Source organism: Caretta caretta, chromosome 13, assembly GCF_965140235.1.
Source record: "Caretta caretta isolate rCarCar2 chromosome 13, rCarCar1.hap1, whole genome shotgun sequence".
NCBI classification, from domain to species: Eukaryota; Metazoa; Chordata; order Testudines; family Cheloniidae; genus Caretta; species Caretta caretta.
Window position 1 is genome coordinate 2095635 of NC_134218.1, and position 24879 is coordinate 2120513.

At 44.8% G+C, this 24879-nt stretch overlaps 2 protein-coding genes across 3 annotated transcripts in view; both read right to left on the reverse strand.

Annotated features, from left to right (window-relative positions):
• EFCAB8 (EF-hand calcium binding domain 8) overlaps positions 1–3784 on the reverse strand; it is a 35615-nt gene extending 31831 nt beyond the window's left edge. The window contains exons 1-4 of the mRNA XM_048820558.2: positions 3755–3784; positions 2165–2339; positions 506–624; positions 179–282 (exon numbers count right to left, since the gene is read on the reverse strand). Of these exons, the coding sequence (XP_048676515.1) occupies positions 179–282; positions 506–624; positions 2165–2339; positions 3755–3784 (428 nt within the window). The remainder of the gene's footprint in view (positions 1–178; positions 283–505; positions 625–2164; positions 2340–3754) is intronic.
• Positions 3785–10824: 7040 nt separating this feature from the next.
• Positions 10825–23615, reverse strand: MAPRE1 (microtubule associated protein RP/EB family member 1). Of its 2 annotated transcripts, none has more exons than XM_048819990.2 (7): positions 23462–23615; positions 22325–22448; positions 17741–17886; positions 16016–16223; positions 15304–15422; positions 14535–14687; positions 10825–14147 (listed from the first exon to the last, which is right to left on the reverse strand). In XM_048819990.2, the coding sequence occupies exons 2-7, from the start codon at positions 22443–22445 to the stop codon at positions 14091–14093; spliced, it is 804 nt and encodes a 267-aa protein (XP_048675947.1). In that variant the 5' UTR covers positions 22446–22448; positions 23462–23615; the 3' UTR covers positions 10825–14090. The 2 variants fall into 2 exon arrangements, with proteins under 2 accessions (XP_048675947.1, XP_048675949.1); XM_048819992.2 differs by having other exon boundaries at positions 23466–23580.
• Positions 23616–24879: the final 1264 nt, after the last annotated feature.

Consider the following 24879-nt stretch of genomic DNA (forward strand, 5'->3'; position numbering starts at 1 on the left):
AGTTTATTAAGCCAATTTCATATGGGAAGATGACATGTTTGTCATTTGCTGTTAAATGATTTTTAAAAAGACATTTTTCGCAGCTAGGATGTCACAAGAACACACTAAACTGGAAGACAAATACAAGCGGCTTTAATGTGGCTCACTCCTCCTCAGACAGTAATGGCTAAGAGCTTACACTGGAATGATTTTCATGGGGGTCTGAAAATGCAGAGGAGATTGGCTTTTCAGCATGTCATCCTTTCCTCTGTACTCTCGTAATATATAGTTCAGATATTCTTCCTGTGAGAGAGAACAATTTCATCAGTATAGTATAAAAAGGAGAGCAGAATTAATTATCTCAAGTCCTATGGTGCTGACAGATGCAGCAAGAACTATAGCAAAGATAATAGGAATAGCAGGAAACTCTGCCTTCCCCCAACATTAAACCAAGGTAAATAAAAATCAGGAAATTTTTGCAACTGCTACATAACCACCATTCTCTTTGATTAGAGCACAGTATTACCCAGCCCACGGAGCCATCACAATCAGTGTCAATTTTCATAAATATGATATCAATATCTTCTTCAGTAATATTCTCCATTATCTTCTTCATTGCCTTGCGGAACTCCTTAATATCCAGCCCTGGGAGAATAAGCACAGTATATTCAGCCCTAAACTTTTCCAGACAATTATATCTATTGAAAAAATAGACTGAACAGAGCATATCAAAATGGCAATTAAGTATCAAAAGCAATTCCCCCCAAAAAACAATGTGGGCAGATTTCTCGATAATTTGCGCATACAAAAAACACATGCAGTTGGATATCTAATTTGCTCATACAATCTATTGCAACTGTGTAAGTGACATATCGATGGGTGCAAATGCTTATAAATTACCTGTTTACATATGCAATTTCCAAATCTGCATGCACATCTGCAGTAGTTGTGCACACTGGTAAGCACCAAATAAGTGCAGAACTTCTTTGAAAGTCTGATCGTGGGCAAACAGATTTTTGAACAGGGGCCCCTAACTAAGATTTTCCTAGAGTGTCTAAACCTGACTCACAACGTGGAGCAATGCTCTTGCCCCTAGAAAGCTTTAGCCCAAGTTTTATTGCCTACAAACCTTGGTCCAGTGCCTAAAGAAGGGAGTGAGGCAGCTTACAGATTTTCATGGCGAGCAGGTTATAAAATAGGAGAAAAATAAGAGAAAATGCTTTTCTGTTTTCATCTAGTTTTCATTTCAATTGAAATTTTCCAGACTGCTCTATTTTCACTTGTACCCTATTGTGTCTGCTGTTAAAATAATCCCTCTGAAACCTAAACTTTACCATTGCAGAAAAATCATCCTGCTGGGGGTGGCTGGGTACAGTACGTGGCTCTCAGACACGCTACGCACAATGTCTCTGTCAGCCAGTATTTAAACTTAGGCTGCTCTTTGGCAATACTAGAGAACTACACCCAGGATCATGCGGGGATGTCCAAATCAGCATCTCTCAAAGTCAGGCTACAGATCATCCCTCCTCAAAGACTAACAAAAAACTCAGCCATAGGGAAAAAAGCCTAAGCATAGAGGAAGGTTAATATCTAGCTACATGTCTAGGTAAGTACAGAACTGGGAACCCGAGAGTTGGGGTTTAGCCTTGGTTCTGACCTGTTGCGACACCTTGGATTAGTTACATACTCTGTGCCATATTTTTCCATCTGTAAACTAGCCTGCTGCCACACTGAGAGCATGTGAGGCTTAACTTATGCTCTTAAAGCAAGTCAAGATTTTCAGCTGGAAGATGCTATGGAAGTATTCATGTCATTATTACAATGTGTGATTTTACCCTATTTAAACCAAACCTAATTAGAGAGAGTGGTAAATTTGTTCTCTTGGCTTCCTGACATCTAGCAACTGAGGAAGAGGAAATCAGAGTCTGCTTCACCATATAGAAACCCAACGCTATCACAAAGAATGGGTGATATAGACTCACTGAGAGAGGTAAGCTGGAAACCTCTCTAGTGGAAAAATCAGGTCCAAAGTAACGAATGAAGCTTGAAGGGGCTAATCTGGTGGATGCTGTTGTGTAGACTGCATGCTTCTTAACAGCAACAGAGATAGCTATGAAACTAAAACAGTGACCAAAAGAGCAGTTATTTAGAAACTGAAATGCTTTGGGAAATGCTGCATCATCACCTCCACCCTTGTCTAAATCCGCTTCCCGGAATGATTGCTCCAATTTTTGCAAATGCTCATAATTGATCTGGTCCTCAACTTGCTGGGCACGGGAGGTATCGGTGGATTCTGGGAACCTCCGTATTTGTTTGGGAGATGAGCAGCTCGAGACAGATTTCCTCAGAAGTCCAGTGAGCTGAAAAAACAGTTGGGATCAAGAACAGCATGTGCAGAGTTTTTATTCCACCCAAGTTAGCCCTCTTTACTCAGGTCTTACAGAAATGGGGCAAGAGCAGGAGGCCAGGAAACATCTTATAAGCAGTAAACTTATGAGCGCATGTACAGATAAGCAAGAGAAATGGCCCCTCTGCCAAAGACCTTAGAAACTGAAGGTCCAGTTCTCTAAACTCTTGTTCATGGAAGTAGTCCTCACTATTGATAGTAGCCCCATGGACTTCAACAGGGGTAAATCCATGACAGTGCAGAGACCCCACACAAGGTCTTGTGCACCACAACTCTCACTTAAGCCCCACTGCATTACTACAATATCATTAATTTTAAATCACTTAAGAAATGCAGGACCCAATTTATAGCTTCCACCAAGCAATTACCTTTACATAGAGGGTTTCATTGGCTGGGGTACAGCCGGCATAGCTAGCTCTCTGCCATCCTCCTGGCACAAGGGGCATGGCAAAGGAAAGACCAGAAATAAGCAGGCATGGCTAAGCTCTCTCTATTCCCAGCTGCTATGCGGGCCCATTTGTCCCAGGCAGCTGGGTGCAAATCAGCACAGCACTCAGGCTGTTTCAATCTGTGCTGTGAGCTGAACTGGCCCCTCTCTGGTCGAGGATAGGAAAGGAGCAAGATGAGCATAAAGCCAACATTCCCTGCACCCACTCAGCGACTGCACAGAGTTTAGCCCCAAAGCCAGGATGAACTGGGCACATTGTGGTTTCAAAACAGGAAACACTGTGGTAAGTTTCAAGTTTAAAACAAAATATTTCCCTTCCCCATCTGATACCTTAAGGTAAAGGTATAACCATTAAAGCTTGCTTTAAAAAAATAAACACATGACCAGCAGTTCTTAAAGTCATTTAAATCTGAGGGAAAAAAATATAGCTGGATGCAGATATTAAAGGGGACATGAAATACGGCACTTGAGAGAAGCAAGGATATCATTCAACCTTCCAAAATATTGATGTGTACAGTTAAGAAAATAAGACCACCACATCAATTCTGCTCCATTTGCATTTTAGGAACACTTGACAACAGCCCTTTTTCACATAACACTCTGTCCATCAATACCATTTCTGCTCATTTACCTTTTGCCCCATTTGATGCTGTTTAAGGCTTCCTTCATCTTCAGAATCGTTGCCTGCCCTGAAATGTTAAATGTAGCTGTATTTGCTTTGGGGGTGGGAAAGAGATTGTAATCATTAATAAGACTGCAAGTCTTTCGACCCTGAAAATGGCTATTCAGGTAATATTTGTATTAAAGTAATTTCAGTATAAATTAGCATAACCTGAAGTGGGACATGCCCCTCTCTATACTGCCTTAAGTACTATGATGTCCATAGTTCTTACTGTAGAGCTATGTAATCCTGAACTCACATCCTGGTAGCTATGGAAGAATTTGATCATGAGAGGTGCTAAAGCAGCTTGACTGGGGTCTCAAACACGCAGCCCGCAGAGTTATTTGCTGCAGCCCGCCAAGCTCCCCGCCCCGTCCCCCGGAGTTATTTCCTGCGGCCGCCAAGCTCCCCTCACCTACAGCTCTCCCCCCGCCCGCCCCACACCAGCACACCAAGTCCCCACTCCTCTGCCTACCTCCAGGCACTTCCCGCCACCAAACAGCTGTTTGGCAGCGCTTAGCACATTCCAGGAGGGAGGAGGGGGGAAGCCACATGCTCAGGGGACGAGGTGGAGCAGAGGCGGGACAGGGTCAGGGATTTGGGGAAGGGGCTGGAATAGGGGCAGGGAGGGGGCAGAGTTGGGGTGGGGATTTTGGGGAAGGGGTTGGAATGTGAGCAGGGAAGGGGCAGGGCCTCATGAAAGGGAAGGAGTGGGGGCAGGGCTGGAGGCAGAGGAGGGGGCTTTTGTATCTTTATATGAAAAAGTGTCAGTGATGTGGCCCTCAGGCCAATGTAGATAAGAACAGCCAAACTGGGTCAGACCACAGGTCCATCCAGCCCAGTATCCTGTCTGCCAACAGTGGCCAATGCCAGGTGCCCCAGAGGGAGTGAACCTAACAGGTAATGATCGAGTGATCTTTCTCCTGCCATCCATCTCCACCCTCTGACAAACAAAGGCTGGGGACACCATTCCTTACCCATGCTGGCTAATAGCCATTAATGGACTTAACCTCCATGAATTTATCCAGTTCTCCTTTAAGCCCTGTTATAGTCCTAGCCTTCACAACCTCCTCAGGCAAGGAGTTCTACAAGTTGACTGTGTGCAGAACTTCCTTTTGTTTGTTTTAAACCTGCTGCCCATTAATTTCATTTGGTGGCCCCTAGTTCTTATATTATGGGAACAAGTAAATAACTTTTCCTTATTCACTTTCTCCACACCACTCATGATTTTATAGACCTTGATCATATCCCCCCTTAGTCTCCTCTTTTCCAAGCTGAAAAGTCCTAGCCTCTTTAATCTCTCCTCATATGAGACCCATTCCAAACCCCTAATCATTTTGGTTGCCCTTTTCTGAACCTTTTCTAATGCCAGTATATTTTTTTTGAGATGATGGGACCACATCTGTATGCAGTATTCAAGATGTGGGCATACCATGGCTTTATATAAGGGCAATAAGATATTCTCAGTCTTATTCTCTATCTCTTTTTCAATGATTCGTAACATCCTGTTTGCTTTTTTGACTGCCGCTGCACACTGTGTAGACATCTTCAGAGAACTAACCACAATGACTCCAAGATCTCTTTCCTGATTAATTGTAGCTAAACTAGCCCCCATCATATTGTATGGATAGTTGGGGTTATTTTTTCCAATGTGCATTACTTTACATTTATCCACATTAAATTTCATTTGCTATTTTGTTGCCCAATCACTTAGTTTTGTGAGATCTTTTTGAAGTTCTTCACAGCCTGCTTTGGTCTTAACTATCTTGAGCAGTTTAGTATCATCTGCAAACTGCCACCTCCCTGTTTACCCCTTTCTCCAGATCATTTATGAATAGGTTGAATAGGATTGGTCCTAGGACTGACCCTTGGGGAACAACACTAGTTACCCCTCTCCATTCTGAAAATTTACCATTTATTCCTACCCTTTGTTCCCTGTCTTTTAACCAGTTCTCAATCCATGAAAGGATCTTCCCACTTATCCCATGACTACTTAATTTACTTAAGAGCCTTTGGTGAGTGACCTTCTCAAAGGCTTTCTGGAAATCTAAGTACACTATGTCCACTGGATCCCCCTTGTCCTCGTTTGTTGACCCCTTCAAAGAACTCTAATCGATTAGTAAGACACAATCTCCCTTACAGAACCCATATTGACTTTTGCCCAACAATTTATGTTCTGTGTGTCTTTCCTATTGTTTCAACTAATTTGCCCGGTACGGATGTTAGACTTACCTGTCTGTAATTGCCGGGATCACCTCTAGAGCCCTTTATAAATATTGGCGTTACATTAGCTATCTTCCAGTCATTGGGTACAGAAGCTGATTTAAAGGACAGGTTACAAACCACAGTTAATAGCTCCGCGATTTCACATTTGAGTTCTTTCAGAACTCTTGAAGTGAATGCCATCTGGTCCTGGTGACTTGTTACTGTTAAGTTTATCAATTAATTCCAATGTAGTGGCCCTTGTAGTGATTTGAGTTTGAGATCCCTGACCTTGACCTTGAATTGAAGTCATTTAAGGCCTGATTTTCAGACATATGCAGAAAGTCCAGCTAAAGTCAATAGGAACTGCATGTGCAGGCCCTTCGGTGTTTTACAAGTTTGAATTAACCCTTACAATGCCCCAAGAAGGTAGAGACATTTTTATTCCCATTTTACAGATGGGGAAATTAGGGGAGAATTTCAGTGCACTTACACATTAATTTACTACATCATCCTAGCAAGGAAGCAGGATGGATTAAGAGAAGGGTTTACTATACTGGAGGGTGGCTCAGAGAAGAAGCAATAAATTAACTAGGTATTGTGAGAAGCAAAAAGTTCCTTGGGTGTCCTGTCTTTCATCACTCACCATGCCACAGAGGGATGAATACTGATCCTATGAGTCTCTGAGCCCACCAAAAAGCTGCTCAGCTTCTCAGAAGTAGACATTCTCCCTGTTCCTGCTCCTGCTGTGTATCCACTGGGGACTTCCAGCCCAAGGCCCTCAGCAAACTCAACTATGATGTCACCTCTGGATTTGTGACATCACCCACAGAACATCAGGCAGACTTCTTTCCCCAGCCTCTGTTGGAAGGGGTTCTCTTCCTTAGAAAGGCTGGGTGGAGGTCTCCATGCCAAGAAGCCACGGAGCAGCCCATTACTATCCCTCTCCGTCAAAGTAGCTGGATGAGGAGAGGGAATTCCTCTTCAATTGCGCCATCAGGAGCAACACATGCACATGTATGCACCAGAGATGACTTGAGGCAGGAGCTCTACAAAGGATCCATAGAACACAAGAGAGGAACATAGCAGAGGCCATTTCCAGGGATTTATGGCTAGAGATCCTTTCCTTTTCCTGCCCTTTTCAAGGACTGCTAGGAGAGCAGTCTCTGCAATGGATCCATAGTCAGGACTCCCATTGGTCTTGGTCATTAAACCAGCCCCTCACCTTCCAGTGACAGGATGATTGAGAGAAAGCCAAGCAGAAATGAAGTTTGTATTTAGATTTTTTTGAGCTGATCTCACCTCAATTGTCCCTCCATCTTAGGCAAACTTGCTGCTTGTTTATTTGATATAAAATATTGAATCATGAAGTTGAGGTTATGTTGAGACTTATGTTAATGTTATCCCACATTATTTTATCCAGGAAGCTTTACTGTTCTTGTAGCTCACATTGGAACAGCAGTAGATTCAGAGAGATCCTGGAAGATTAAGAGGCAACCAGTTTATGAAGCTACTTTGCAAACGGACATCACTCTTCCGGGGCCTTGCTGAAATTTCTTGCAGACCTCAGAAAAAGCACCCTCAGTTCCTGTTTTCTACATTTCCTGACAGGTCAGCCACAGATTTTTAAAAGGCTGCTGTTTGAAAGCTAGCCAAGCTTACTAAGAAAAATTTGCTTTAAAGAGAGAAGCACATCTTCTGACAAACACCACTGTCTTCCAGATCACGTCTCTATGGCCGGCAGGCAAAGAATGGGTTTGTGCCAATATTTTACTTCTATACGATGTAGAAATAAGGTGGCTGCTTCAACCTTAAACAAAGGGTTTTTTCCCTTCACTTTCGTAATATCAGGAAGGTCAAATTTAGCTTTGTACCTGTTTGGGTTGAAGCCTCTCTCGGACAATGCCGACTTGTGCACTGGAAGTTCTTGGCCTCTAGATAAAGATTCAACACCCACATCCTTTTCACAAATTATTTTTTAATTCCAACTATTAATTCAGCTAGTTGAGTGAAGTAGGGGTTTCCAAAATGAGTTTTAAACCTCCCATTTCCTTGTCTAATATAAAAGCTATAGGTTTTACCCAGGCTGTCTCCAATTTTTGGTATGTATTGCTATTTAGGATATCACACATATCCCACTCTCCAGCTCCAACCACCAAATACCAAGGTCTTCACCCATCCCATCCGGAGAATATACTGTTCAACATTCATAAATGATACAGGAATGGAGGTAAAGAGTAAGGTGGCAAAGTTTACAGAGGATACAAAACTACTATCTTGAGTAGTTGCTGACTGCCAAGAGTTACAAAGGGATCTCACAAAACTGGGTGACTTGGCAACAAAACGGCAGATGAAATTCAATGTTGATATGTGCAGAGAACATATGTTGGAAAACAATCTCAACTATACATATAAAATGATGGGATCTAAATTAGCTGTTACCACTCAAGAAAGATCTTGAAGTCATTGTGGATCGTTCTCTAAAAACATCCACTCAGTGTGGAGCGGCAGTCAAAAAATCAAACGGAAAGTTGGGCATCGTTAAGAAAGGAATAGATAATAAGACAGAAAAGCTCATATTACCTCTATATAAATCCATGGTATGCCCACCTCTTGAATACTGCGTGCAGATGTATTGGAATTGGAAAAGGTTCAGTAAAGGGCAACAAAAATTATTAGGGGTATGGAACAGCTTCCGTATGAGGGGAGATTAATAAGACTGGGACTTTTCAGCTTGGAAAAGAAATGACTAAGGGGGGGGGGATATGACTGAGGTCTAATAAAATCATGACTGGTGTGTAGAAAGTAAATAAGTGTTACTTACTCACTCTCATAACACAAGAACTAGGGGTCACCAAGTGAAAATAATAGGCAGCATGTTTAAAACAAACAAAAGGAAGTATTTCTTCACATACCACACAGTCAACCTGTGGAACGCTTTGCCAGAAGATACTGTGAAGGTCAAGACTATAACAGGGTTCAAAAAAGAACTGAAATTCAAGGAGGATAGGTCCATCAATGGCTATTAGCCAGGCTGGGCAGGGATGGTGTCCTTAGCCTCTGTTTGCCAGAAGCTGGGACTGGGTGACAGGGGATGGATCACTTGATTGAATGTCCATGTTCTGTTCATTAACCCGTGAAGCATCTGGCACCAGCCACTGTCAGAAGACAGGATACTAGGCAACATGGAACATTGGCCATACTGTGTGTCTTGAAAACTTCCTTCCTTGTGTGTCTTGAAAACTTAGGATAAAACATTTTCACAGACCACTCTTATGAATGAACCACTAAAGCAGACTGGTCTGTGAAAATGTTTTATCCTAAGATTTCAAGACACACTAGGAAGGAAAACTGCCCAGTTGTGAGACCAAGGGGCTAACAAGCTAATAGAACAGTAGGATTACCAGATGACCACTAACATCAAGCTTCCCCCTCTCAGGGCAGGAAAATCACCAAAGTTCACCATTGAGAATCAGGCAATGAAGCCCATAAAAAGAAAGCTAGAATGTCAGGGGGACAAAGTGTGCTCTGAACCCATCTAATAACAGCACAAATGCTTTCCATAGGAATACGCCACCATAGTAAAGGAAGCAGAAAACCTTCTATTCAATCATTATAGATGGCAGAAACTACCCCCACCTAATAAAACAAGTGGCTGCAGAATCCAATCGTGGGCCCGCAAGCACCAATCCTAACTCCCATCCCAACTTTACAGGAATTGTTAATGAGCAAGAGGTGTTGCTAGATCACCCTCTTTCATAAAGCTCTTCCACCATAACACAGGGAGAACAAGACACAGACACTGCACTAATCCTGAGAAGAGTCCTATCACCAGGGAAGGGAGAAAAGCAGAAGAATGCACACAGGCCATTAGGGATCCTCCACCAACACATAATTTATCTGGATAAGAGCTCAGGTTTTTATTTTAATTTTTTTTTTAAGTTTTCGAATCTTCATACATCAAAACCCAAAGATGATCTGCAAAGGGAAAAATTAAGTTATCTTTCAAAGATGGAACTCTGAGAATAATTTTTGAATCAATTATACCACCCAACTTGTAAGAAAAAGCAGCAAAGGAGAAGGAAAAAAACTCAGCCATGATTTTACACCTGGCAATTCTAAGCTTAAAGCATCACACCTAAGCTATGCTGCTCTGGAACCCACACCAGTTTGCTGCCATCTTTTGTACAGGTGTAATGAAGCTGCTCTGGAAAGTCAAGCAATTTCCAAAAACAAGGGAATGGCACCCTCTTTTAACCAAAATGCAGTAGGAGTTTCTCTCACAGTGACTAGGTGGGCGGCTGTCATCCTCTGCTCCGTATCACAAGACTATAATCACATGGCAGGCATCTGTTGAAGAGCCCCATTTTGCCAGAGTAGATGTATTGCAAACCATGCGTGGACAGTATTAGAAGACTTCAGTACTTACACATTATGCCTTCAGTGCTGTAGAAGCAATTGGACTCGAGTTTAAGAGTTCCTGCACAACGGGCCAAGTTATTTTCTTAATTGCACAAGTGTAGATGAGCTGTTTACACCAACGATGGGAATAGCTACAGAATTTTCATTATTAAGCTCAGAAATCCATAGAGCATTGCATGGTGCCATTTTTCTTTACACTGGGTTCTTAAGACTTGCGTAGTTCCAGTCAGAGCACTGTACAAACAATTCCCAGCTAATCCTCAAACCCTCTGAGATATAGCCACATCTTAGTAAGCACAGTAGGGGGAAGAGAGCTATGATCAGAACTAAAGAAGGACTTGTGGCACCTTAGAGACTAACAAAGTTATTTGAGCATAAGCTTTTGTGAGCTCCATGCATCCGATGAAGTGAGCTGCAGCTCACGAAAGCTTATGCTCAAATAAATTTGTTAGTCTCTAAGGTGCCACAAGTCCTCCTTTTCTTTTTGCGAATACAGACTAACACGGCTGCTACTCTGAAACCTATGATCAGAACTAGTTCCTAGCTCCCAGTGGTGCTCAAACCACTAGCCTAAGAGGATCCCCAAGTACTAGTTCAACTTCAGCTAATTCTATAAATGTGTTATTGAGTGCTAACATCAAAAGCAAAAACAGGATATCATTTGTCAGTGCAACAGTGGTCACATTAAATATTAAGACAAATGAGTGATGTAAATTCTTGGCTTTTATTTGGAGCCTTTTAACAGTTACAGTAAGAATTGTCATTGCAAACCAGGAATTTTGCAAAGATTGAACAATTAAGTTAAAAAATCAGAGTGCACACCTGTAAGACACATTGGGTACAGAAAGATAGATATAAGCTTTTGGTTGTTCCATTTTGTTTCACATAACTGATAAAACTAAATCTAAGAAAGGTTGGTTGTTTGTTTTCTGAAATAGTCATTCCGGCAGAAAAGCACTTAACATCTATCAGCCAATGCTGTACCAGGTCAGCAGAGTAGCCACTTGAGTTTTAAGTTTATTCTGGTTATTTTCTTTCCAGCAACGAAATTATAAAAGACTGCCAAAAAAGTCTATGATACAAACTTGTAAATAAGTTACCTGTATTATGGATTTCCAAATTCTATTTATGACTTGTCATTTCTTGGTATATTAGGGAATGATGCAGCAGTCTGGAATTTCATAGGACTTTGACTTGCAAGACTGAAAGTTTCCACATTGCGTTGTGTAGACTCATTGGATACCAACTAGACATTTGACTATTTTGTGGTCAAGGAGCACAATTCCAATTATTCCTTCCCTTTTAACCTAAGAGATCTGTTTGCTTTTGGCAGAAGCAGAGGTCAAATTGATCACAGCACAACTCATCTAGTGTCATGGTAAACATGGATCCATCCTTGCTCCTCACCAGGTAGGATCTTGTGATACAGAGGTAAAACCACAATGATCCATAGCACGTAGCTGACTCTTCACAAAATGTGTAAAGCCTACAAATGTAATTTCCCACGGCAGGTCACACAAGCCACATGTTGCTATTTTGCCTCGAGTATGCAGAAAGGATAACAGTGATCTACACAGTTATCAAAAGAAAGATAGTAAGTTTTTGACCTCATACCAAAGAAGTAATAGTAGAGAAGATTTTATGTGCATCAAAACCCCATTTTACCAATGCACTTTCACACTGCAGTACTGGTTTTGTTGCCATCAGTAACTATTCCTTAGGATAAGACCTCTATGGACCATTCCAAAAGTCTGCCAGCATGAATACTGGCAGGACTTTGGGGGATTTATCAGAATTTAAAAGGCAAGACATGCCACATTAGCATTTGTTTCTGCAGAAGCTAGTTAGTACTTGTCTAACATTAAGGCTTGGCTCACTGAAACTAACGGCAAGTTTAACAAGATGACTAAATTAAAAGAGATGTTTGCTCAGAGAGGCCGGTGACTGAACCTAAGGTCAAAAACATGGTATTCTTTTAACTTTGGTGTTCTCGTAATGCAATGCATTAGACTTCATGAGTTAGATACAGAGAAACAGACCAAATGTTGCTGTTACACTGCTCCACTACATTACACCCAAGGAAGGGGAAGCCCACAGTCAAACTATGATTTGTATTCACTGTAAGCCTAAAATACCAAAAGAAGTTCTCTCCCAACAGGATACAGGGGAGCCCCAAGATAAATCAATGCAGCAGTAATCTGAGCAAGGAATGGAGCTATGATTTGAGGATGAAGGCCAACGCGGCAAGTAGTGTAGCTTCAGACTGAAAATACCAGGATCCTTTGCTTAGTCTAATCACATCCCCAGAACAGGACGACTCCAGCAGACATGACACTCTTGAAATACAGAACTTTATTTAGAAACGGCTTAAAGTAGAAAAAACCCTGTCAAGAAAAATCCAGGTGGAATATGGTTTTTCAGTAAAATGGAATTTTAGGGCAACAAAAGTCTAGAAGGCCACAAGAGAAATAGCACCACTGCAATTTTAAACAATGGCTAGTTACTTGCATTTTATTTTATTTTTGGCATTCACTGAAATTGGGTTTTCCTCTGAACTTCACAAAGATTCATGCACTACACAACAGTTACCATAAAATGCTCGCCTTCTACACACATTTTAGGACAAGCTACAACCAGAAACAAATGCATACAAGCACATCAGGACTGATCAGACTCAGGGTGGGTGGATCATGTGTCCTGTGGGATCTTGCCAAACACAAACAGCAATGAGAGGAACTTGATAGCAAAGGAAGGGACAGTTCAAGAATAAAGTATCTTAAATATTAATATTAAAGTTAGTCTGGGTACTGTATTTTCTGCAGCAACATTAGCTTTTCTATTAGCTAACACATTTTTTGTCCCCAGAAGGTTACTGTACTGGCAAGTATCACTATTAAGATACACCAAGAGCTGAGGAAGACTTCCCAACAGGCACAAAATAGGTAAAGCCTCAACCCGCTCACTCCCTTTAATACAACAGACACTTGCATAAGGCAGGTTCTGTTAGGTCCATTGATTTAACCAGTACTCTAGGACGGGGGAGAGAATGGGAAACAGAAACAAACATACCAGAAAGGACACCACAAAAATAGAGGGAGACAGGACAAGTAGAAAAATGATCCAGAGAGTGAAGTGAGAAACTTTTGAAGAACCTTCTAGGCAATACGACTAGATACATGTTATTTCTCAGAAAATATAGTTCACGGGTTTGGCAAAGTTGTTAGTCACAATGTCAGAGAAAGATTTAGCACTCAAGATAATTTGTACGTTTGTCTGAGCTCTTCATACTCCCTCCCAATCTTATGATGGGCAACATTAAAGCCTATTTTGTCATTGAGAACTAACCACTTAGTAAGCGACTTTACACAAGGATGAAGTTTTATTTTACTAGCCCCTTTTGAGTAGTCACATTGCCACACAAGGCCTCCCAGACAGCAGTGTAACGTAGACACTTTCTTACCCCATTATGAAGCACATAAAATCTCCTGTCACATCACTTTATAATTTGGCATATGGAAGCATATTTTAAATACTCTTAAGGCATTTTTATTAGAAGTTCTCTGCCGCAATTTCACATTAACTCAATCTTTCAGTGAGTCAGTCATTAGTTTCTCTACTACACACTCCACCTCAGTAAGATACAGAAGAAAAGACTTTCCACAAACCAATGTTTAACCAGCAACCAAACAATTCCGCAGCAAGCTTCAAAATATTCAACCTCTTGTTCCCTAAATATACCAACTAGATGTTAATACTGTTCTGCTACGAAGTGAAAAAGAGCTCCTAACTCAAACCCATTGGAAAAGAGTAAAACTTCTGCAAAGTGCACTTTAAGAAGAGGTACTTTTTGCTTACGAAAAGAAACCAGTGAGTCCTCTAAGAATAATAAAGTGGAGTATTTTACAGTTAAGCACATGATTTGGGGCAAAGAATTCTGATGTTCCTGCTCTGCTGGTACAGTATGTGGACTGTTAATACTCTTCTTGTTCCTCTTGTGGTGCTCCTTCGTCAGGTATCACAAAGCCTTCCTGAAGGGGGAAAGAAAGAATGTATTAATGGAAGCAGATGTCAAATGAGGCCCACTGATCCAGCTGGTTGCACATACCCTTCCCTACAGTTTTACTTGGGATACTGTCAAGGAGGTATACACTCACTTATGAAAGACCAGACACAATACTAGAAAGATTTTCCCTCTCAAATCTTGGATCCAATTGTCACAGAATTTCAAGTATTTTTCCATTCAAACTGAAACTCCTGCGTAACCACAAGGATACTATCTAGAGCTTTAGTACAAAAGATGCCTGCCCCAAAGCACATAGAAGAAAGCAAGATTTGACACTGGCTTCATGGAAGACTTCTAGTTAGAGAAAATTCACTCGCTTGCCAACTAGTAGCTTATGTAAAGGCAGACTTACATCTGTTGCATAAAGAATTTCCACAATCCTCTGCAACACTGGATCACTCTCCCCTTCGTTCTCTTGGCAGATCAATTCGATATTTCTCAGTTTGCCGAAGTAGAAGTCCCTCTCCTTCTCCAGATCTTCAACAGTAAGTTTCAATACATTGATCTGCCAAAGAGTCACACATGACCATTTCTCCACCAGAGAGAAGTCTGCAAAGCATTTACTCAGAAAGCAAGATTCTCACAGTTCACAAAAAAAGCAGCTTTTCGTGATGTATGAGACCACTTTGGGACTAATCAAGACCTGCACTGGTCTATTACTGAGACTCAGTTTACTTCATATATGTTCTATTTCTGTGCTAGACATCCAATTCACATGAGGGATGGTCCTCTTTGCAAATGTTAAGGGATCACTACTTCATGCAGGTAAAAACCCAACCATCTGCCCACCTTATTCTTTTAGAGGCTAAATTACCATTTACATGAGGTCAGTTTAGTTTATAACAGTGTGATCCATGACATCTCACACTGACTACTGCAGCATAGCAGCAGCCATTCATAGTTTAACTGCAATGCTGCTAGATGTCTGCAACAGTGCTGTACGATGAAGTATCAGGATGTAATAGATTTAAGTTAGTGTGTGTGTATGCCATGTTGCACAAACATTTGAATTGTTTGCTATATTTCCAAGACCCAGTCATTTCTTAACTTAAATAAAGATTCAGGTAGATTAATCTAGAGCACTTTCACTTAACCTGACAGTCCACAGGTTTAACACTCACCTGCTGGATCAGCTCTGCTGATTCATCCTCTACTATTCCTACGGGAGCCTTTTTAACCATTCCAGTGCCAGTTTTAGGAGCTGCTGTGGTTCTCTGAGTAACAATGGGCCTTTGAGGAGCTAGAAGGCAAGATGCAGTGTTAATTCTTAGCCTAATCATTTTTAGAACCAAGTCCCCTCAGGAGTTATTTCCATCCATGCTTAGATAGAACAGTGAAGAATTTGAAAGCCAGTGTAATGCAGCAAGAAATGCCCCAAGCTCCCCATGTGAAGTGTCCCTTCTCCCTGGCAAGGGTGTTGGTACCAATCATCGCCATTTTCTTTAAGGAAGAAGCGTCTGTTCTTGCAGCCTTCATTTCTGTGGCTCCCAGGAAACTGTCATCTATAAGAGGTATAGCAATTCTAATGGTTACACACTATCTGACCTGAAGATGCCTGCCATGCCAAACCTACAGATTAAGTGTCTCACATGGAAAAGAGCTTCCTATCCTCCATGAAATAAGAAGTTTAGCACTACAGTGTGATCTCAGGCATATGTATCATGATTTGATTCTGTGTTTTGAGAGACTGGAATCTTTGTGAAATAGAGGAAAGCTATGAACTACCACAATTTAATGCACTGAAATTAAGCAATGAGTCAGTTTTGCTATTTAGGTTATTGAAGCTCTTATCAACTAGAAAGACTTTCGGAAGATCTTCAATGTTTCCTTTACCTGCACTGCCGGAACTGAGAGCTTTCTTGGGTTTGTTCAGTACTGGAGCAACAAGGGTGGGTGCTGGAGCTGTTTCTTGGCCTTGTCGAGCCGCAACAGGGTCATACTCTTTCCCATCATAGTTTGCGTCAAAAAATTTTTTGAACCATTGAACAAATTCAAAATTGTCCTGAAATTTTCCTTTCACTAGTTTGTCCACAGGGATTATCTGGGGAGGGAGAAATAAAGCTTGTTAAACAGAAGGCAAATATTCTGAGAGTAAAGAGCAAGCTCTACAAAGTCACAGACTGTGCTCAGGATTGTGTAAATTCAATCTCTAGTCTAAATCCAGGGAGGATTTCTCTTATGTATTTAAACGCAGGAGTGGTCAAAGATTTTTCTCCATTAGTTGGAATGGAGAGATAATTGGACCCTTAAAGTTGAGTGGCGACTATCACATCTTATACCATTAGGTAGTAAGAATTTCTGCAGTGAGTTCCAATGTCAAATTTGCTCCTCCTATCATAAAGTCTGTCCATCTCTCCCTACTCTACCATCTTAACTTCATGCCAAGTCTCACCTGTTGGCCCACCCCCCCCCACACTCCTCAACACCCAGTTTTGGGATGGTTCCTCTCTCCCCCAGCGCACGCCACCCTGCGAGAAGGGAGATAGAGAATTATTAAAAACTTGAAGGTCAGTCCAAATGGGCAATGACCAAGGCTAGCCATCTGATGGTTATTCAGTGATCTGAGACATAGCAGTCCAGCCCAGTTCTTACTAAACAAGAACTGCACAAAATAAATAGCAGTCTTAGCCCATTCTCTATATCCGGTCAGTGCACCTATCAATTCACCCTTAGATGAGGTTCCCTCAAAATAAGAGATAACATTGAAATGTTAATATTGAAACCTTGTACTGATATTGCTATGCAGTACCCGTTACATGAATAAACTGCACTTTCCATGAACACAAAGATTATTTAAAGGAGGACTTGTGGCACCTTAGAGACTAAAATTTATTAGAGCATAAGCTTTCATGAGCTACACTTCATCGGATGCATGCAGTGGAAAATATAGCAGGGAGATTTTATATACGCAGAGAACATGAAACAATGGGTTCATGTTCTCTGCATATATAAAATCTCCCCACTATATTTTCCACTGTATGCATCCAATGAAGTGAGCTGTAGCTCACGAAAGCTTATGCTCTAATTAATGTGTTAGTCTCTAAGGTGCCACAAGTACTCCTTTTCTTTTTATAGATATAGACTAACACAGCTGCTACTCTGAAACCAAAGATTATTTAAACTGTGAAGCATCACTTTCACAGGTCTACTCTACAGCAGCTTGGAATTTGTGGGAAGTAGTAAAACTTGCAGTCCTTGGGACCATCACACCAATTGGTTGTAGCCACGTCTGGCACAAACAGAGCAGGAAGCTCAACTGCAGTACCTCAGAAGAGTTGTAACAGTATTCTGTAAGCAAACATGTATGTTTCAGATAGTGAAACTCATTCTGTTTGTAAGAGCCAGAAATCCAATCCTAGCAGCTCAATTTCCAATTTTGGGAAGTCAGAAGGGTAAGTGCTGTCATCTAAGCTGATGACTGGCAGACACCCAGATGTAAACAGAAATCCAGGTCTAAGCCATAGGGTTCATACAGCTGTGCAGCTGGCAGTACTGATAACTTGAAACTAAAATGTGTGCACCCAAGTGCAAGGAGTACCAATTACAATTCCAGCTTACTTTGTCAACACCCATTCGCTTAAAACCTGCTTGTAGAATCTTGAAGTTTTGAATGTATTCATGTTCCAGCTTTGCTTGAAATTTCACTTTCTTGAGTGCTACAGAACCAGGGAAGAGCATGTCCAAAAACTGACAGTAGGCAGCACCTGCCAAGAAAAACAGAATGTTTCCATAAGCCATCTTATACAAAGAGAAGTTGGGCAAGGTCATATCTTTTATTGGACCAACTTCTTTTGGTGAAATAGAGAAGCTTTCAAGCTACACAGAACTCTTCTTCAGGTGTAGTTCAGAAGCTTGTCTCTTTCATCAACAGAAGTTGGTCCAATAAAAGACATTGCCTCACCCACCTTGACTCTCTAATATCCTGGGACCAACATGGCTACAACATCTTATTCAAAGTAAGTCAGAATCAGAGACTCCTGGGCAGACTATTTACTGCAAGAGAGGGGAAATATGAAGGTTATAAGGTGGTCCCTGTTATGATTTGAACCCTTATTACACTGCCTCCATAACTCACTGAGTGAGCATACTCATTGGACATGTAACTAGGATCTGCACCATGACATTACTTCAACAATTAACTCAGTGGGGTTGTGTGGGATAGATAACTAGTCATATTCGGCTAGGCAAGAAAACCTGGTTCTCTAACTAGTGAATAAATTTGAGATTATTTTAGAAATTAGAATAAATAAATAAAACAAACAGCACTTATCCACAGTGCTTGGTGCCCTGGGAGTTAAAAGGCCATATCAATCCTCACTCCCTAACAGAAATCCAGACATAATAAAAGTAACAAAAAAGCCAGTGCTTCATTCCACCCACCTCAAAGACCTCTCATTCACTTCCTGTCCCCACATAACTACAATTTAGAACTTGGGGGTCGGGGGGGGGATGAAATCCACTCACCCAGAAAAAAATAGAAATCTTTCCCCAGGAAGTATTAACTTAGATTCTGCAAAGATTTTAATTAACAAAAAAGAAGTTGCCAGCCCTTCCAGTTGGCTGCAGAGGTAATATGTATTTGGTAATAGGTTTGGAAGGTGAACTAGCCACATACATGGGAGGTGCCTATCTTGGAGGGGTTATTTTTTTCCTGATATACCAAAGGAGTCCATGTCCACATTCACTGGTGACAACAGAAGCCAAATACCCTGAACTGTCATACCAAGACCGGTGGCACACTTTTGTGGAAAATTTGTAAGAAGTCCGTTTAACTGCCAAGAACATAGAATTCATAGAATCATAGAATATCAGGGTTGGAAGGGACCTCAGGAGGTCATCTAGTCCAACCCCCTGCGCAAAGCAGAACCAATCCCCAATTAAATCATCCCAGCCAGGGCTTTGTCAAGCCTGACCTTAAAAACTTCTAAGGAAGGAGATTCCACCACCTCCCTAGGTAACACATTCCAGTGTTTCACCACCCTCCTAGTGAAAATGTTTTTCCTAATATCCAACCTAAACCTCCCCCACTGCAACTTGAGACCATTACTCCTTGTCCCGTCCTCATCTACCACTGAGAATAGTCTAGAACCATCCTCTCTGGAACCACCTCTCAGGTAGTTGAAAGCAGCTATCAAATCCCCCCTCATTCTTCTCTTCCACAGACTAAACATCCCCAGTTCCCTCAGCCTCTCCTCATAAGTCATGTGTTCCAGACCCCTAATCATTTTTGTTGCCCTTCGCTGGACTCTCTCCAATTTATCCACATCCTTCTTGAAGTGTGGGGCCCAAAACTGGACACAGTACTCCAGATGAGGCCTCACCAATGTCGAACAGAGGGGGACGATCACGTCCCTCGATCTGCTCGCTATGCCCCTACTTATACAGCCCAAAATGCCATTGGCCTTCTTGGCAACAAGGGCACACTGCTGACTCATATCCAGCTTCTCGTCCACTGTCACCCCTAGGTCCTTTTCCGTAGAACTGCTGCCTAGCCATTCGGTCCCTAGTCTGTAGCTGTGCATTGGGTTCTTCCGTCCTAAGTGCAGGACCCTGCACTTATCCTTATTGAACCTCATCAGATTTCTTTTGGCCCAATCCTCCAATTTGTCTAGGTCCCTCTGTATCCTATCCCTGCCCTCCAGCTTATCTACCACTCCTCCCAGTATAGTATCATCCGCAAATTTGCGGAGAGTGCAATCCACACCATCCTCCAGATCATTTATGAAGATATTGAACAAAACCGGCCCCAGGACCGACCCCTGGGGCACTGCCAACTAGACATGGAGCCATTGATCACTACCCGTTGAGCCCGACAATCTAGCCAACTTTCTACCCACCTTATAGTGCATCCATCCAGCCCATACTTCTTTAACTTGCTGACAAGAATACTGTGGGAGACTGTGTCAAAAGCTTTGCTAAAGTCAAGAAACAATACATCCACTGCTTTCCCTTCATCCACAGAACCAGTAATCTCATCATAGAAGGCGATTAGATTAGTCAGGCATGACCTTCCCTTGGTGAATCCATGCTGACTGTTCCTGATCACTTTCCTCTCATGTAAGTGCTTCAGGATTGATTCTTTGAGGACCTGCTCCATGATTTTTCTCGGGACTGAGGTGAGGCTGACTGGCCTCTAGTTCCCAGGATCCTCCTTCTTCCCTTTTTTAAAGATTGGCACTACATTAGGATTCTATGAATTCCAAGTTCCCTTTTGCCTTTAGTCCTAATGTGTGGTCTAGTCATGCCATCTGCAGCTGTTAGGAAGGGGAAGAATGCAGGAGTTTCAATCAGGCTGCTGTTCCTGCTTGGGGCTCCCACTGTCTCCTCCTGTTATTGGAAAAGAGCTTCTTCTCCCTTCTCCATAACCTTCTGATGGTGCAAATTAAGGTAGGAAAGAAGCATCTGCAACTGAACCCTCCAGCATCGTTTTCTTCTATTCAGCGAATAACTCCAGTGTCTGCCTCTGCTGCTCATGACATTCCCCAGGAAGTTGACATGACCAGTCAGTTTTCATTGAACAGCAGCAAAGCTGTTTCATCTTGCTTATTTCACGCTGTAGAGAAATGAGCAGCAGCACTGGAGAGGTCTGTTTTCAGACACTGGAAAGTGACACTACGCAGTTAAGAGCAAGTATGCATTTTAAAGTTTTTCGTTGCAATGGTGAGTGGTAGGATCTAAGACCTTTAAAAATTAATCAAGATTCTGCAGAAGCTGATGTAGGTTCTCTCACTCCCCAGGGCAAGGTTCTCATGGAGTTCAAAATAAAAGACACCAGCAATCCAAAAGTCTTTATTCTTATTCTGATTTAAAACCTTGGACACTGGGTAACTCAGCTCAGTTCTTTGATTCTTGTAACTCTGTACTTTTGGTTCTTTCTACCCTTGCTGACCATTTCTGCAGCATCTTATTAATAGCACCTCACTCTCCTTTCCTTCTCCCCCTCCTTTGTCCAATCAGGAAATTCCATGTTTCCCACCTACTGGATGTCCTGCCACTGTCTCATACTCACCTCCTAGAACTGAACTATTTTCTCCTGATCCTCTCCACCTTCCTTATCTACCACTACTTTTCCTGTATCCCATGCTCACAACCTTGGTTTAGTCTTCAACTCTTTTTTCCTTCCCCGTATCCTGTCTCGAGGTCTGTTACTTCATTTTTATCAGCATCAAAAGACACCCTTTTGTTTCAATTTCCAGAACTAACTCCTTTAAAATGTGACTCTTCAGGACCATAACCCTAACACACTTCCTTCTCTCCCCCTCCAAGTCTATCCAAAACACCACCATATCAAAATCCTCTCAACTCCAACTATATCACCTCAAATCAACTTGTTGGGCTTTGCCTCCTTACCCCATTAAATTAGAGCTCCTTGACCTCACCTTCAAAGTTCTACCAGTATATTTTTCCCATCTGCTGTCCCAGTTCAATCCTTAAACTCCTCCCAGGCCTGCCACCTTACTTTTCTTTTCATCTTTTTAGTAACCAGCTATTCATAGAAGTTGGTCACCACCACCACTATAAACAGTGGCCATTATCTAGTTTGCGTCTTTCTTTTCGTGTTGGCATGAAAAGATGCTTGGAAAGTCTACTTCCCGTTGATGAAATCCACTTCAAATCCTTCTTTAGAACTCAGTTTCTCCCAGGAAGCTTCCCCTCTCCACATCAATGATTTCACTTCATTCTCCCTTCCCTGAACTTTTGTCCTATATCTTAAACTATAATCTTCTAAGAGGAATACAACTTTCACATTAAATGCAGGGTTTCAGAGACAGTGTCACAGCCAAGTTATAATGCAAGACAACAGATTAACCCTGATTATGGATTTGTCTATACTAGAATTTTAACTAACCACGTAGTTGTAGCAGTGTAAAGGTGTATCATAACCATGTTTTACAGTCTCCAGCTTTTGCCTATTTTGTTTGACAACAGGGCTATGAGCTGAAAGTTCAAGGCTATATGCTAAGTTAAGAGTGGAGCGTACAAGTCTTCAGCTTCCACAAAGCTATAGAAGCAATCCTTTGCACTCACAACTAAGATAGTTTGGGGTCCAGGGTTAGCAAGCCTCAAATCAAGCAAGATCCAGTGACAGACTACTGGATGCTCTTAAAACCCCTATTCGTGCCCTGTCATCAGCCCTCTTACCTGAGCACAGATGTTCAATCTTTGTCAGGTTCAACTGCAAAGACTCGTTGATCCAGGCAATCATGTCATGTCGACTCAAGTTATCACTGGTCACTGAAGTAGAATACACATTAACTGCCATTTTCTGAAAGATAGAAACCACAGATTAAAGTTTCATACTAAAGTTGTATATGGGTAGAATAAGATCTGCTACAGACTTGACTGGTTAGAACAGTAACGTACACCCTGATTTACACCCTCCTGTTGCGACAGAGGGCAGATTCTAACAGGGCCAGGTAACAGAACTAGCTGCTGGAAATACCCCAAGTCATCGGAAGCGGAGAGGAATGGATTTAGTATTTTGTGAGAGACAGATCAGCAGATGCCACCCAGACTTCCCCGAGCACGCTTCCACCCGGACGTCTGGGATGAGCTGGTTCAGCCCTCTTGCCCCTGGCCCCGAAGACTGCCGAAAAGGATAGTCCGCTACACTGCGGGGCAGGGTTCCTGGTGGGCCGTACCGCGTGCAGGTGGCAGGGCTGAGGCCGCTAAACCATTCAGCCGCTGCTCGGAGAAGCCGCTCGCCACCCCCGTCCATAAGCAGAAGCCACCCTCTCCTTTCCCGGTACCAGCCTCCAGGGCAGTCGCCTCCGCAAAAAGCCAGGGCCACTCAGAGTCTCTTTTTCACACCGACACGGGACCGAAGGAGCGCGACCCGCCCGCTCTGCAGGGCTGCCGGACCGGGCAGGAGGATCGTCCCGCGGGGGGCGGTCGCCGCTGGAAGCGTCCCGCCGCCGCCGCCGCCCCCGCGCACAGCTACAGCCCCCCCCGCATCTCTCACCTCTCCGCCCCCGGCGCCCGCACGGCCCGGCCATCGCGGCCCCCGCCGGCGGGGCGCTTCACGCGGCCGCCGCCCCCGCCCCGGCCGTTACCGGCCCTGCCCGCTGGGCGGCGACACGCGCCCGGGGAGGGGGCCGCTGCTGCCCCAGGCCGGCCCGTCAGGGCTCAGCGGCCCGGGGGCGGGGGGGGCGCCTCAGCCGGCCCCCGGCCCCGCCCCAGCCCCAGGCCTCGCGCCGGGCCTCACGGCCTGCCGGCCCCGCCCCCTAGGCCCCTCCCCGGCCGGCCCGCGGGCCCCGGCCGGCCCCGCGACCCCGTTACCTGCCCCGGCTCTGCCCCGTCTCCTCCGCGTTCAAACCGGCCCCGCCCGCCTGCCCGCCCGGGAGCAGCACGTCACGCGCACTGTACGTGCTCGCGTCACTACCCGGCGTCCGTTGCAGCGAGCGTCGCTTGTCACCTTCCCTCGAGTTGGGGGGGGCGAGGCGAGGCGAGGCGGGAAGTAGTTACTAAGGGGCGGGGCCGAGGCCTCGTTGCTAAGGCGCAGCACGGCCCCCTCCTTGGGTCACGTGATATTATTTAGCCCCTCCCCCGTTGAGGGCGGAGGATTGCTGGGGTCGGTCATTGGGCTACCTTGCCAGACTCCGCCCCCTTCTGGGTCATCCGCCCCCAGCCCCTCCCCGCCCTTCGCTCATCGCTTCCTCCACACGGCTCACAGCCCCTCCCCCCCGGCTCACTGCCCCTCCCCCCAGCCCCTCCCCGCCCTTCGCTGCCCCCACACAGCTCACAGCCCCTCCCCCCCGGCTCACTGCCCCTCCCCCCAGCCCCTCCCCGCCCTTCGCTTCCCCCACACAGCTCACAGCCCCTCCCCCCAGCCCCTCCCCGCCCTTCGCTGCCCCCACACAGCTCACAGCCCCTCCCCCCCGGCTCACGGCCCCTCCCCCCAGCCCCTCCCCGCCCTTCGCTGCCCCCACACAGCTCACAGCCCCTCCCCCCCGGCTCACTGCCCCTCCCCCCAGCCCCTCCCCGCCCTTCGCTTCCCCCACACAGCTCACAGCCCCTCCCCCCCGGCTCACTGCCCCTCCCCCCAGCCCCTCCCCGCCCTTCGCTGCCCCCACACAGCTCACAGCCCCTCCCCCCCGGCTCACGGCCCCTCCCCCCAGCCCCTCCCCGCCCTTCGCTGCCCCCACACAGCTCACAGCCCCCCCCCCCGGCTCACTGCCCCTCCCCGCCCTTCGCTGCCCCCACACAGCTCACAGCCCCCCCCCCGGCTCACTGCCCCTCCCCGCCCTTCGCTGCCCCCACACAGCTCACAGCCCCCCCCCGGCTCACTGCCCCTCCCCCCAGCCCTTCGCTGCCCCCACACAGCTCACAGCCCCTCCCCCCGGCTCACGGCCCCTCCCCCCAGCCCCTCCCCGCCCTTCGCTGCCCCCACACAGCTCACAGCCCCTCCCCCCCGGCTCACTGCCCCTCCCCCCAGCCCCTCCCCGCCCTTCGCTGCCCCCACACAGCTCACAGCCCCCCCCCCCCGGCTCACTGCCCCTCCCCGCCCTTCGCTGCCCCCACACAGCTCACAGCCCCTCCCCCCCGGCTCACTGCCCCTCCCCCCAGCCCCTCCCCGCCCTTCGCTGCCCCCACACAGCTCACAGCCCCCCCCCCCGGCTCACTGCCCCTCCCCGCCCTTCGCTGCCCCCACACAGCTCACAGCCCCCCCCCCGGCTCACTGCCCCTCCCCGCCCTTC